General features: G+C 41.4%; 1 protein-coding gene across 1 annotated transcript; it reads right to left on the bottom strand.

Annotated features, from left to right (window-relative positions):
* Positions 1 to 3,824: 3,824 nt before the first annotated feature.
* On the bottom strand, positions 3,825 to 11,539 carry msh4 (mutS homolog 4). The gene is made up of 20 exons (XM_035168890.2): positions 11,233 to 11,539; positions 10,252 to 10,416; positions 10,003 to 10,166; positions 9,788 to 9,898; positions 9,479 to 9,594; positions 9,222 to 9,395; positions 8,940 to 9,112; positions 8,774 to 8,841; positions 8,505 to 8,579; positions 8,312 to 8,376; positions 8,050 to 8,219; positions 7,812 to 7,948; positions 7,552 to 7,655; positions 6,876 to 7,000; positions 6,069 to 6,269; positions 5,877 to 5,995; positions 5,663 to 5,791; positions 5,283 to 5,457; positions 5,122 to 5,210; positions 3,825 to 4,953 (listed from the first exon to the last, which is right to left on the bottom strand). Exons 1-20 carry the CDS (start codon positions 11,450 to 11,452, stop codon positions 4,756 to 4,758), a joined length of 2,778 nt encoding a protein of 925 aa, XP_035024781.1. The 5' UTR covers positions 11,453 to 11,539; the 3' UTR covers positions 3,825 to 4,755.
* Positions 11,540 to 12,288: the final 749 nt, after the last annotated feature.

Below are 12,288 nucleotides of genomic sequence, written 5' to 3'. Positions count from 1 at the left end.
TGTCATACAAAAACAATAATACATCAAGTAAAAAGAGCAGATATAACGCAAATTGAGTTCTTGACTTGGTTTCCTCACTCCACTCTTTAGTTTGTCAGAAGACTTGTTTAAACTGCCGTTTCAGCCTATTTCCTTCTCTTTCCTGGGCAGGTTTTGTCCAACACTGGCAGCTCCTCTTTGTCCCTCCTCCTCCTCTTAAGGGAATGCACCTGGGTTGAGTTGGAGGTGGCAGCTTCTAAATGGTTGTTGCCTCTGACACAGTCAGTCAGCTCTTTTTTTAGGCTCATGTTTCTCTTTTTTTTTGAGGGGTTGCCATCGGATGTGGGATCGTCCCTCTTTCTCTTCCTCTGGGACTGTAGTGGACCTGTTTGCCCACTTGGGCCCTCTTATCTGGGATTGGAGTTAACTGGTCTGTGAAGTGGATAAAAAAAATGTTTAACTCTTGATCTCAAAGCAGCGGTTTGACATTTGACAAAAATGCACATTGTAAAATGCACTTGGTGGCAGCTCTACAGTTAATGAGAGTTTTATCATTCTTCCCAGTGAAATCTGGGCAAAAATAGAGAATATTTACCAAAATGTTCAATTATTCTTCTACAATATAAAATGATCAAGACGGGGAGATATTTCAAACACCCACCTGTTGCCACTCTTTCAGTTTTGCATTCAGTTTTCTTTTTTTCCCCCGAGTGATGATGGAGTTCTGCAAGAAGGAATGGTTCTCGTCTCTCATCCCAGCAGGGCTGCCCTCCATGGCTGGGCCAGCAGTGCTGCTGGAGGAGTCCTCATTCAGGGACATTCGCTGGACCATGTGGTCTACATGTGCTCCATCGTCAGAGCTCTGATTCTGGCAGATGTCCATCAGACCCTCAGACGATTTCATACTGGAAGACAAATTAAGCTGCTGAGCCAAACACCTTAATCTCCTTTTATCCCATATACTTTTTTATACCTATATCTATCAGCACAGATGTATACAGACCGTCTAAGCACACACTTACTAGAGGCTGTTTTTGAACGGACCCTTAAGGTGGCTCATCGTGATGAATGGATGCTGGAGAATTCGTCTGGGGTGAATTCTTTCAGACTGATTCGTCATCAGCATCTGTGCCAGTAGATCGATAAAGCACTCCAGGTCAAAGTATTCAGCTTGGACGTCTTCTCCCCAGGACTGATGAATCGCCTTTAACAAGATGAGAAAAAAACATTGTTTGTTACATGTCCTCGTGTTTGGATTATGAAACCAAATGTTTTTCAAAAGATATGTTGTGCCATTATGAATTCATCCAGGCTGTTGATCACAAACGAGAATTGAAACTATTGACTGAAATGAAGAATTGTTTCATTGAGATAGTTTGCTCCAAAGGCAGTGGATGACAAAGGGAAAAGAAACACAGACCGAAGGAAAGACACTATAATAGTGAGCTATAGACACAGCTAAGTGCTGGTAAACTAATTTCTTACCATAAATCTGCTTTCCATCCAGTATTTTGGCCAGAACCAGTATGGAGTGAAGTCTCTCTCATGCAGTGGCTTTGTGAACACAATTTGCCTCCTCTGTGGAGAAAACACTGACAGGAGAGTCAGTTTACTTCAAGTTTGCAAACTCATCAATGTTCATCAGGTACATCAGGTGCACTTATATTACTGAGACATATGGATGAAGTGTCTCTAGTTTGTCTCATTAATAAAATAGTAGAAATTAGTGATCTTCTACTGGAAACTCTCTCCCTATTCTAATCAAGTGTGTAACGATTAAAAATAAATAAATAAATATATATATATATATCACGGCAGAAATGGGCCTGTTTGTTGTGTTTGCAGTGCAGTCAGGTGATACTGACCAAACTGGTCTCATCCAGGGCAGGGAACAGTGGTCTGCCCATAAACAGCTCGGCAGCAATGCAGCCTAGAGACCATACGTCGATGGCCTCGTTGAAAGGAACACCTTGCAGAATCTCAGGAGATCTTAGAAGAAGACGAGAAACACAAATATATTACTACAGGTGTTGTTTAATTTATTACAGCAAACACAGCTGTCCCAGGTATACAGCTGTGCTGTCAGTTACATACCTGTACCACAAGGTCTGGAGGGTGTGTCCTGTCTGTTCCCCAGGATTGTTGCAGGCTAAGCCAAAGTCAATGAGTTTAACTTTCAGTGGCTGCCTGACAGGATCCACCATCAAAATGTTTTCTGGCTTCAAATCTGAATGGATGAAACCTGCGCTTTTCAGAAAGTCCAAGGATGTAGCCAGCTGAAATCATGAATAACATGATAACAATCATGAAGTACAGAGTTCATTTCATCCACAACATATATTCATTGATGGCAGCAAAAAACAAAACAACTGAGTATTAGTCAGATATTCCAAAGTTGTACAGTCGACTATAGGAACAGGTTAATAAGATAGTTTGGAGATAGACCAACATACATAGCACTAGTGATTGTACACACTAAATTTGATGATTGGAAGAACTGAAGGTGTCCATGTATCCACCACAAGTCACCATCTCTAGTCTTTAAGGACATTATTTAACTTAACTTTGTTATTATCATTATTTAAATAAAATACTGTAACAGACACATTTTAGTTCGGCCTTCACCCTACAAAGCAGTCAGTGTAAGAACTTCAGTTTAAAAAACAAACCTGCTGCAGAATGGGGCGGATCTGCTTCAGCTGAAGGTGTTGACCCGGGTTGATCTCCATGAATTTCTGCAGATCCATATCCAGGTGCTCAAACACAAGACAATAATGTCTCTCGTAGGTGAATGAGCCGATCAATCTGACGATGTTGAACCACTCTGAGTGGAGCTCCTTCAAGGCTCTAAGGATGTCCTCCTCTTCCTTCGCATTCTTAACGTCTTTCATCCTTTTGAACATTTTTAAAGCCACCGTTTCATTGGTTGTCACATCCCTGCATTGGATGACAAGTCCATAGGTGCCACAGCCCAGGAATTTCTGTGCCTCGTAATGTGTAGTGGGGGAGGAGATCAGCTCTCCCATGGTGATTTGAAACTTCTTTCGAGGCATTGTGACAGAATAACTCTCCTGCTGATTTCTCACACCTGTCAGGAGAATAGGAAAGAATAGATTTAGACACAAAGCCACATATGCTCTCACACAGCCAGTTCCCATGGATGTAGCAGAAAGGTTTACAGAAGGTTCATCAAGCTCAGTCATTTTAATCTTGAAAATCCACCAATACTAAAACTACTGCTTCAATCAAAGATACATTACAGACCAATAAATATTGCTTATTTCGATCATTAATACTACTCCTATGAATATATGTATATATTTATTGTACGCAATTAAAAATGAGCCCACACTATATACTAGGTAAGATATATGAAGATAAAACTACTAATGACACATACAAATATCTTTTCCCAACCTCTTATTCCAAGCTCAAATTGTAACAGCATACTTTCTAATAATTGTAATAACATACTTAATCTGCTTAATTCAACAAGTGGAAAATAATCTACTTACCAGAGGGTTGATCCAGGGAAGGTCTGTTTGGGTAAGAAGTCAAAATCTTTAAAAACAGTGTTAAATGTCTGAAATTATGCAAGATTTTCGCCCAGTGCTCCTGACAATAGGTTAATGTGACTGAAATGATGAAGTTTTGTGTGCTTATGACTAAAATTCATCATCATCCCTTTAATGTCAAATTAGATCAAAGACACATTTGTTATTGGCTTTAATGTTTTTATGTAAATATTTGTGAAACATCATGATTTAAACAGTAGGTGGCGGTAATTCCCCTTGACGTTGGTTGCCACCCGCCAATAAAACAAACAAAGAAGAAACAGAGGCTAGTGATGTTACCATAGGCTTTATATCAAACCAGAACGCACAATACACGGCTCCGCTCAAACTCGGTCTGTGTTAACGGTCTAATCAAACAGATTTTCAGTCAGTCTGGAAACTCTGCTAAACAAAGTGTGTTTTATCTCTTCATACAGTGAAAGCTACACTTCAGACATACACAGAATATACACTTTGTTACCAATTTATTAGGTACAGCTCAGTACTGCAGTTTAATATAGCAGTTGTGCAGTCCCAGGTACCCACATATATGCTGATTCAAGATCTCGAAATAACGGCCCATAACTTTTTCAGGCATTTAACCCGATTAAAACATTAACTGTGGAAGTTATGGTTTTTGATTGCTTGGATAACAAAGAATTAATCCACTAATCAGAATTTTTTTTCAAATAAGAAACTGAAAAATAATTGTTAGATTAAGGCACTACTTGAAAAAATATTCAATTGATTAATTGATTTGAAAACATTTGCTTGACTAGCTCGTTTAATGAAAAACACAAACACACCCAGGACAATAACTGGTAATGTACATTTCTCCCTGGCTAAAGGAGCTTGTTGAAGAAACCTGAACATTGATTTGTCTTTTATGTAAGAAGCAGATATTCTCTCGTCCCCCTCTTTCCATACACACCAGTGACAGTGTGTTAGCTAACCGCATGCGATGCTGCACAAGTTGTTGAAAAAATATACTATACAAAAAGACAGATATACACAAAATAGCAAATTTATGCAAATAATAAAAGATACATTTCTTTTCCTATTACTACATTTGTTAGAATTGTAATAATGACAACAGAAAACCACTGGCTTTCAAATAAATCTATTTTAATGTCAAATCCAGCCAATATAAATAAATGCCCTGTGATGATCATCAGACACTGATGCTGATTCCCCGTCCCTCCCCTCTGTAGAGCTGAGTCAGTCACTCCTCCTCTGTGTCCATTGACTCTGGCTGCCCTGCGGCCTGCAGCTCTGCCTCATACTGCTTCCTCAGGCCTTTCAGATACATCCGCAGGCTGTCTGGGTCCAGTCTGGAGTTCCTGGCAGCCTGCAGGAGGCGAGTGGCCAGGTGGTACACAGCTCTCTGCCTCTGTGTTTCTGGATCACTATGATGTTTGGCCTGAAAGATTAATGACACACCTAGGGTCTTGTCCAGCACTTCTCTGATATTAACCAGGATTATTTATGGGACAAATAAAACGAGTGCCATCTGTCACCAGAGGCCAAAGACTGGTTTCTATTAAATTAAAGTGGTAGAAAGATAAAGTGTGATATTTGTGAAACATACCAAGAGCTGCTGGCTGACATTAGAGGCTATTATCTTTGCCTCTTGGATTAAACTTGAAGGGAGGGCAGTCATTTCTGCTGCTCTCAGACCTAGAAAAGCAAAGATAACTTTTTAATAACCAATTTCAACAGAATCGCACTTTGATTTCAACAACTCTGTACCATAGTGCCTCTCCTCGGAGCATCCTCGACTCAGCAGATACGTGTACACCACACTCTCATCGTCAGTGTCAACACTGCGCGTGTGCTGAACCTCCATGTGCTGGTTCTCCACGTTTGGGTAAAGAGACTCCAGTTGACACAGCTCAAGAAAGTGTGTAGCAAACAGGGTGAACGCCTGCAAACAGCACACGCCTTGGAGATTAAAACACAGGGCAACGTGCACTAGTCTTGTATTTCTGCTTTACTGTTGACCTAAGAGGTGTTCCACATCAGATAATGACACGTTAAATGATTGATTCAAACAGCAGGCGTCTAAATTCTCCGTTTTTTTTATCCTAGAAAGAGGAGTGACTACATGATAACAATGGCAGATACTTTACCTTGAGACCGAGGAGGAACTCACACACTGAGTGACAGAGGCCAATGCCCTCTTCAGCACCGGTACCACGTCCCAGCTCATCTATGATGATCAGGGACCTGTCACTTGCATTGTGGATGATGTAAGAGATCTTTGGGGAGGAATTGTACAGTCAATGATAATTTTATGTTTTCTTATATATATATATATAAATGTAATGAAAGAAAGAAACATACTTCTTTCATTTCCAACATGAAGGTGGAAGAGTTAGTTTCAAAATCATCGTCGACACCAATTCTGGTAAAGATCTGATCAGCAACACGAAAAGAGGCGTAGTCAGCCGGAACGAAAGATCCTGGAACAATGATGAAAGGAGATTTAGTCAAAAAGCTAAAAGTAAACATGATGCTGAAAGGTTTGCTGCTGACCTATTTGAGCCATGATCTGACACAGCGCCACCTGTTTGAGGTAGGTGGACTTGCCACTCATGTTGGGTCCAGTGATGATGACAAAGTTGCTGCCCTCGGAGATGTAGCTATTGTTCGATACAGGCTGCTGTCCAGCCATTCGCTCCAGTATGGGGTGACGACCCTGCTTTATTGCCAGAGTGTCTGTGAACTCTGGACGCACTGGCAGACACAGCAGGAAAAAACACACAAATCAATCGAAAAATAACTTGATTTATTCGTTCTTTGTTTATGTGATAAAAAAAAAGCAAACCTATATAGCTATATACTGGGACTATTTTTCTGGGTACAATACATACCAAATTACAGTATCTGATTTCATATATATCTGATTTCACAGTATAATAACTGATTTCTGACAGACGAGTGTGCAGTGTTTAAATGCAGCTAGCTCCTCTGCTAGGAAGAGTTGTCGGCGCACTAGTGCACACTTATGTAATGAGGGTGATCTGAGTACAAGCTGGCAGCGATGGAAGGGGGCAGGCAGTCAGCACGTGTCTATGGAGAGACGCTTTCAGACAGCTGAGGGCCAGCGCTCCCCCACCCACGTGGCTGATCGGGCTGGTGCTGCCCACAACCCACACACACAAAAAAAGAAACCAGCGGAGTGGCCAGCGCTGCGGAGACCTTTCTGGCTGTCATGTGTGACGTTGGCCGGGTGCTGCCTGATGTGCACACAGTACTCCCTCAGTCAACAGATCACACCTCAAGGTTCATTTCACAGTTTGACTGACTTGTTGATGGACAGAAACAAAGCTTGGTCTTTACCATAGTCTGAGATGGTGCATGCGTTAGCCAGAGACAGCAGCATGTCCAGCATGGAGACAGCATCAGAGAGCTTGTACAGACAGTGGATGTGCTCGTGGACGGTGCTCAGCAGTTGACATATCACCCTGCATGGAGAGAGGTGAGAGCAGGAGAAAAGCACAGGAGAGATTAGGGCAAACATAGAGCACCCTCTGGTGGACAAAAAGAGGAGTATACAAATCGATCTAGACAGGTTTGACAAGATGAAAACTTAACAGAAAGAGAATTTACCAATCTTTAATGAATGAGCTGATAATTGATTATTTTGGGCTTTTTCAACTAAGAGATTATTTTTGTGTTCTTTGCAGAGAATAATTTTGTGTGATATGGTCGTCACATCTCTGGCAACCGAATAACTTTCAAATATACTTTGAGAATTAATAGGCTCCACATTTTAAGACCTCTGCATAATCACATCAATCTATGGGGGGAAATAATACCGCACAAATAATTTATCAGACTAACCCGGCTAATCAATTATTCAAAGAAATACTGTGATTACGCAGCTAAGAAATTGTGCAGTCGAGGACAGCCTCTGTACAAATCCATTTGTTAGTCATTGAACATACAGTACAGTGAAACGTGTTCGGTACATTACTGTGCGTGTTTGTGAGTCACAGGATCATGATCTCCTCACACATAAGAAATATGAAAGATCTCCCTCAGGGCCTCATCGCAGCGGTCGTTCATCTTCATCAGGTCTGCAGTGGTGAAGCCGTAGTTGTTCTTGAGCTTGGAAACCTGAGGTGACAAGTGATGAAACACTCTTCATTCTATGATTCAAAGACTATGACCGCTGTAGGGGAAATTTTGCTTCCTTCGTTCAAAGCTGCTGTTCAGTTTTCTTTGTGAATCTGTTAGTCTGTGGTCTCCTTGTGTGTCTGTGCTGGACCGTACCTTGATGAACTCTGGCGGCAGATTCCCTCCAGGCAGAACCACACCTTCAAGCTTCATCTGGATGAAGAATCCTCGAGCTGTGCTGAAGCTGGTTCGCATTGGAAAGCCGTATTTCTCCCCCATTTGGTTCACTAGCCCTGGGGAACACTATGATATTTAATGGACCTTTTGATGTATGAATACTTTTTACAATCACTGTAAAGGACAACTATATCTGCCTAACAGCCAGAACAAACACCGGCAATGTCGTCCACTATCTCGGTGTAGGCTCTGCGGGCAATGTCGAGGAACTCGTTGACATTGGGGCGCACGGCGTAACACTTCTGAGTGCGCATGTTCAGACTCCCCTTCAGGTAGGTCGTGTCGTCATTAATCACTGTCTTGATCTGCTCTAGGATCAAGTCAAACCTGAGGTGGACACAAACAGAGACACACAGTGAAAGTCATGTGTGGACAGTTTCCAAGTAGTTACTTTACTTCACAGGCAGAAGGTTCAGTACCTGGTGTCTTCCAGTGAGGTGCTGTAGGCTTTAAGTAGAGCTGTGTTGCAGTTCTTCAACACCATCTGAGAGGAGTTAGCATTTCTATTATAACTAAGTAACAGTGAAAGGAAGAGTAAACAGTTTTTTTCAGGATTATATAAATGACAGTAGGATGATTTTGAACTGATGTCATACACCAACATGTACAGACCCTTAACCTTGGCACCAGATCCAATGTGTGTTTCAGCTGAATGACATGTGTGATCTTTGCTTCAGCAACCTGAACCTGCAGAAAAATTGATTTGATACTGTGAAGTGCGCAAAAAGAAAAAGACAGAACAATATTTGAAGTGTGCTGAATTTGTGCCTTTTAGCTAGTTCAGCATTTTAAAGTACATGAATTCACTCATACACGTGAGGACATTCCACTGCAATGTAACCGTCCTCTGCACTCATGACTAATTGAAGTGCGGTACGTACTGTTTCCTGCTTTGGGATTTGGACGAGAACCGAGAGCAGCTGGTCAATGTCAAGGAAATGACCGATGGCTTGAGGGGGTAAAAGAACAGATATTCAAATCCCTTGTCTTGCGCTCACATAACAATATTTAATATGTGATTGAAAACTGTTTGTGCTTGTTCCCGACCATTTTTCAGGCCGAAGAAGAGATCCTCGTCCTGTAGCAGCTCATGCACAGCGTCCAGTCGTATGTTAATGGTGTCCACATCGACCAGAGGCTCCAGAATGTTGGAGCGTAATCTTCTAGCACCACCAGGGGTTTTTGTGTGGTTAAGCACTCCTAAAAGAGAATGTTCGCTCCTGTATCCAGAGAAGCCACAACAGAGGCAGACTGAATGTATCTGTCATTACACAGACACTACATATAAGTACAACTCTCTCACGGCCCTGCCATTACTTTTCATCTTACCTGTGGTCTCTGTTATTGACCACCAGCTCCAAGTTAGTGGCAGAGGCTGAGTCTATCATGGTTGTCTGCTCACTCCCTTTAAAGCTCACTTTAAGAGACTTGGCAGCATAGACAGAGTTCTGGATGAACTCTAAGTATTTCAGCAAAGCAGCTGCAGCTGCCAGGCAATAATATCTGGGAAAATATCATGACGCAAGACGGTAAAAAACTGTATAGTGCCACAGTATTTATACGGATTACTGTCAACAGTGGCGTACTTAGCTTGCACTTCCATGAGGACGGTGCCAAATTCTGGAGCGCACAGCTGCTGAATGTACTCCAGTCCTTTTCTCTCATTGAAATACTTCCTTTGGATCGCAGTGAAAGCAACACACTGACAGAACATGAATGAGACGTGAAGATATTACCTCACACCAAAGACACACTATGTCAACAGATGGGATACACTTTAACCAGGTAACAGTAATTCGATGTAAGAATGAGTAAGTGAGTGGATGAAAGGACATTAGATGGGTATTTGTTTGACGAATGGTCTTTTACTGATAACAGCTATTCGGGTTTGGTACCGGAAAGTTCTCAGTGATGAGTTTGAACAGCTTGGTCCCTTTTCCCTTCTCACTCGCCGTGTCTGGCATCAGTATCTCCAGAGGCACCAGGATGTGAATCTTGGTTATGACCTTAAAAAAAGAGGAATACATGACTGTGACAGGAATTTCCTGTGCTAAGTGCTGAGGGATAATGTAATATAGAAGTTTATTGTATAATATAATGAATGGGTTACCTTGGCATACGTCCCAGTGTCTGCAAACTGACAAAGTACGAGCTCTGGACATTTCAAGTTGAGACTGGCCATGCCGATCTCTCCCCTGGCCAAACCACGCCCTTCAACCACTGCTACAATCACAGAGGCAGCAGAGGGTGTTGTCGCAGAGGAGCAACTTGTTGCTGTGTGAAAAAGGAGAGAAAACTCAATGAGAAACTCTGCTTCAGCTGATTATTCACCTTACTCTACAAATAATTTAAGAAGTACCAGTGTGATCAGTAAGTGGTGTCTGTGCAGGATGTGTGCCTGCGGCCCCAGGGGTCCTTCTCAGTCTGGGTGTTCCTACATGGCTGCGGAAGGAGGAGCTGTCCGAAGTGGTTGCAACCACTGATGGATTTATCCTCCCCACCGTGACGCCATGATGAAACTGACCTATGTTGCCAGGAAATACAAGGAGAGGGCATTTGTCATTAATTACAACTGCAGTGCGCTGACCAGAGACAAGTCCGACAGTCTAACAAACGTGTCCCCGTTGAAAGAAACAGTTTTATTTTAGCCTCTCGCCCAAGGTCAGCAGCTGGGATTAGCTCCACCCCCCATGTGACCCTCAAAAGATAAGTGGTATAGATAATGGATGGATGGATACCTGAAATTTAATTGTTTATTAGAGAACTCTTACACAATTACAGTATATAATAGGGGTGGGCAGTAAAACAATATCTATAAATGTCATCAATAGCAATATAAAAGTCCTATATATATATATGGATATATTGTTTATACATTGTATAAACACAGAGAGGAGGTATAACACATATTGGTCTTCATCAGATTTGTCAAATGTTTTGCTGTTTATTAAATGTGTTTCTCATTCTCTGAAAAATGAAGGAGGGTTTCAAACCACAACCTTCATTCAGGAGCAAACATTAGTCCTTAAACTTAAAAAAAATTATAATGGGATATTTTATGATATTTAATGAATTAACAAGAAAGAAAGATTGATGTAGTTCGAGAGTCTCAATTCTCAACATTTGGTCTGGAGTCCATCCATTTCTTGTTGTGAATCTGGAATTTTCCCAGTTATTTAAACAATTATGAATATAGAAAATGAATTAAGTCAAAACACAGAAAAATGTCTTTATCCTGACACTGAATTGTTCACATATCGTGGTATCTTTCTGGCTCCATCCCTCCAGGAGACGGTTTCATGCTAATGATAGCTACCTGCTAACTCCTCCATCAGTTTACCTGGGCCGGTTGGAGGGAGTGTGGCTCTGAGGCCGGAGCTCGAGCAGCCTCCATCTAAACTCTGACGGGATGAGCCGGAGGAGGTGGAGGAGGTGGAGCGGGGACCGTGTGAGGTGGCTTCGTTCAGTCCGCCTCTGTCCACCGGGGACGCCGCCCAGGTCTGTCCGCTGTCTGAGGCGTCACCGCCGGTTGTCACCTCCTCCGTGCTGCTGCGAATCATTTTTACAAACTGGTTAATGGAGGAATCGCGTCCAACTCAAAGAAGAAGTTCCTCTGTTAGCTTAGCATCAACTTGTCTAATGTTAGCATGATGATGGTGCAAATTCCCGCCGCCAGCAGGTGTCGCTGCGCATGTTTAGCGTCATTAGCGTGGTTACTGGGTCACATGACATGGAAGCTATTTAAATGTATTAAATTATTTCCCCATAAAAATATTAATATAAAAACAGAAGAAGCACTTCAATCCAATATAAAGAGCTTTGTTCTATTTTTCAAAAGTAGTCAAACAAGTTGGCATTGCTTTGGGGTCACTGGGCCACATGACATTGAAACTATTGAAAACAAACTTCTGAATTTTAATAATAAATATTAATATAAAACAGAAGAAGGACTGAAATGCAATATGAAGAGGTATATCCTAAATGCCAAGTGTAATAACACAATTTAAGCTTTGATATAGATTCACTGGGTCACATGACATGGAAGGGATTGGGGAAAAAACATTATTTTTCCATAAAATATTAATATCAATTAGAGGAAGGACTAAAATCTAATACAAAGAGGTTTGTTCTAATTATCCAGTGTAGTAAATACATATTGATAGATTTTCGGCATAGGTTTGTTCTAATTATCCAGTGTAGTAAATACATATTGGGATAGATTTAGAGTCACTGGGTCACATGACATGGAAGCTCAATAAAATGCAGTCTGTAAATTAATTAGAATTTAGCAATCAAAAAAGGCTTGCTACATGACATCGATTTTTTTTCTTAGATTGGTAAGTCATCACATAGGTATTTATAGTAACATTGGTTTGTGTCATTTCAAAAGCTTGAT

Source organism: Hippoglossus stenolepis, chromosome 10 (genome assembly GCF_022539355.2).
Source record: "Hippoglossus stenolepis isolate QCI-W04-F060 chromosome 10, HSTE1.2, whole genome shotgun sequence".
In the NCBI taxonomy this organism is placed as follows: domain Eukaryota; kingdom Metazoa; phylum Chordata; class Actinopteri; order Pleuronectiformes; family Pleuronectidae; genus Hippoglossus; species Hippoglossus stenolepis.
Note: the sequence above shows the minus strand (reverse complement) of the source record. Positions and strands in the feature narration are given on the sequence as shown.

Bases quoted from the DNA above. Each gene is read 5' to 3' on its own strand.
- msh4 (XM_035168890.2), bottom strand. From the start codon at position 11,452: ATGATTCGCAGCAGCACGGAGGAGGTGACAACCGGCGGTGACGCCTCA. The intron at 9,396-9,478 runs GTACGCCACTGT...ATATTTTCCCAG, and splicing joins CTCATGGAAGTGCAAGCTAA to ATATTATTGCCTGGCAGCTG. The intron at 8,220-8,311 runs GTACTGAACCTT...TGTCCACCTCAG, and splicing joins ACCTCACTGGAAGACACCAG to GTTTGACTTGATCCTAGAGC.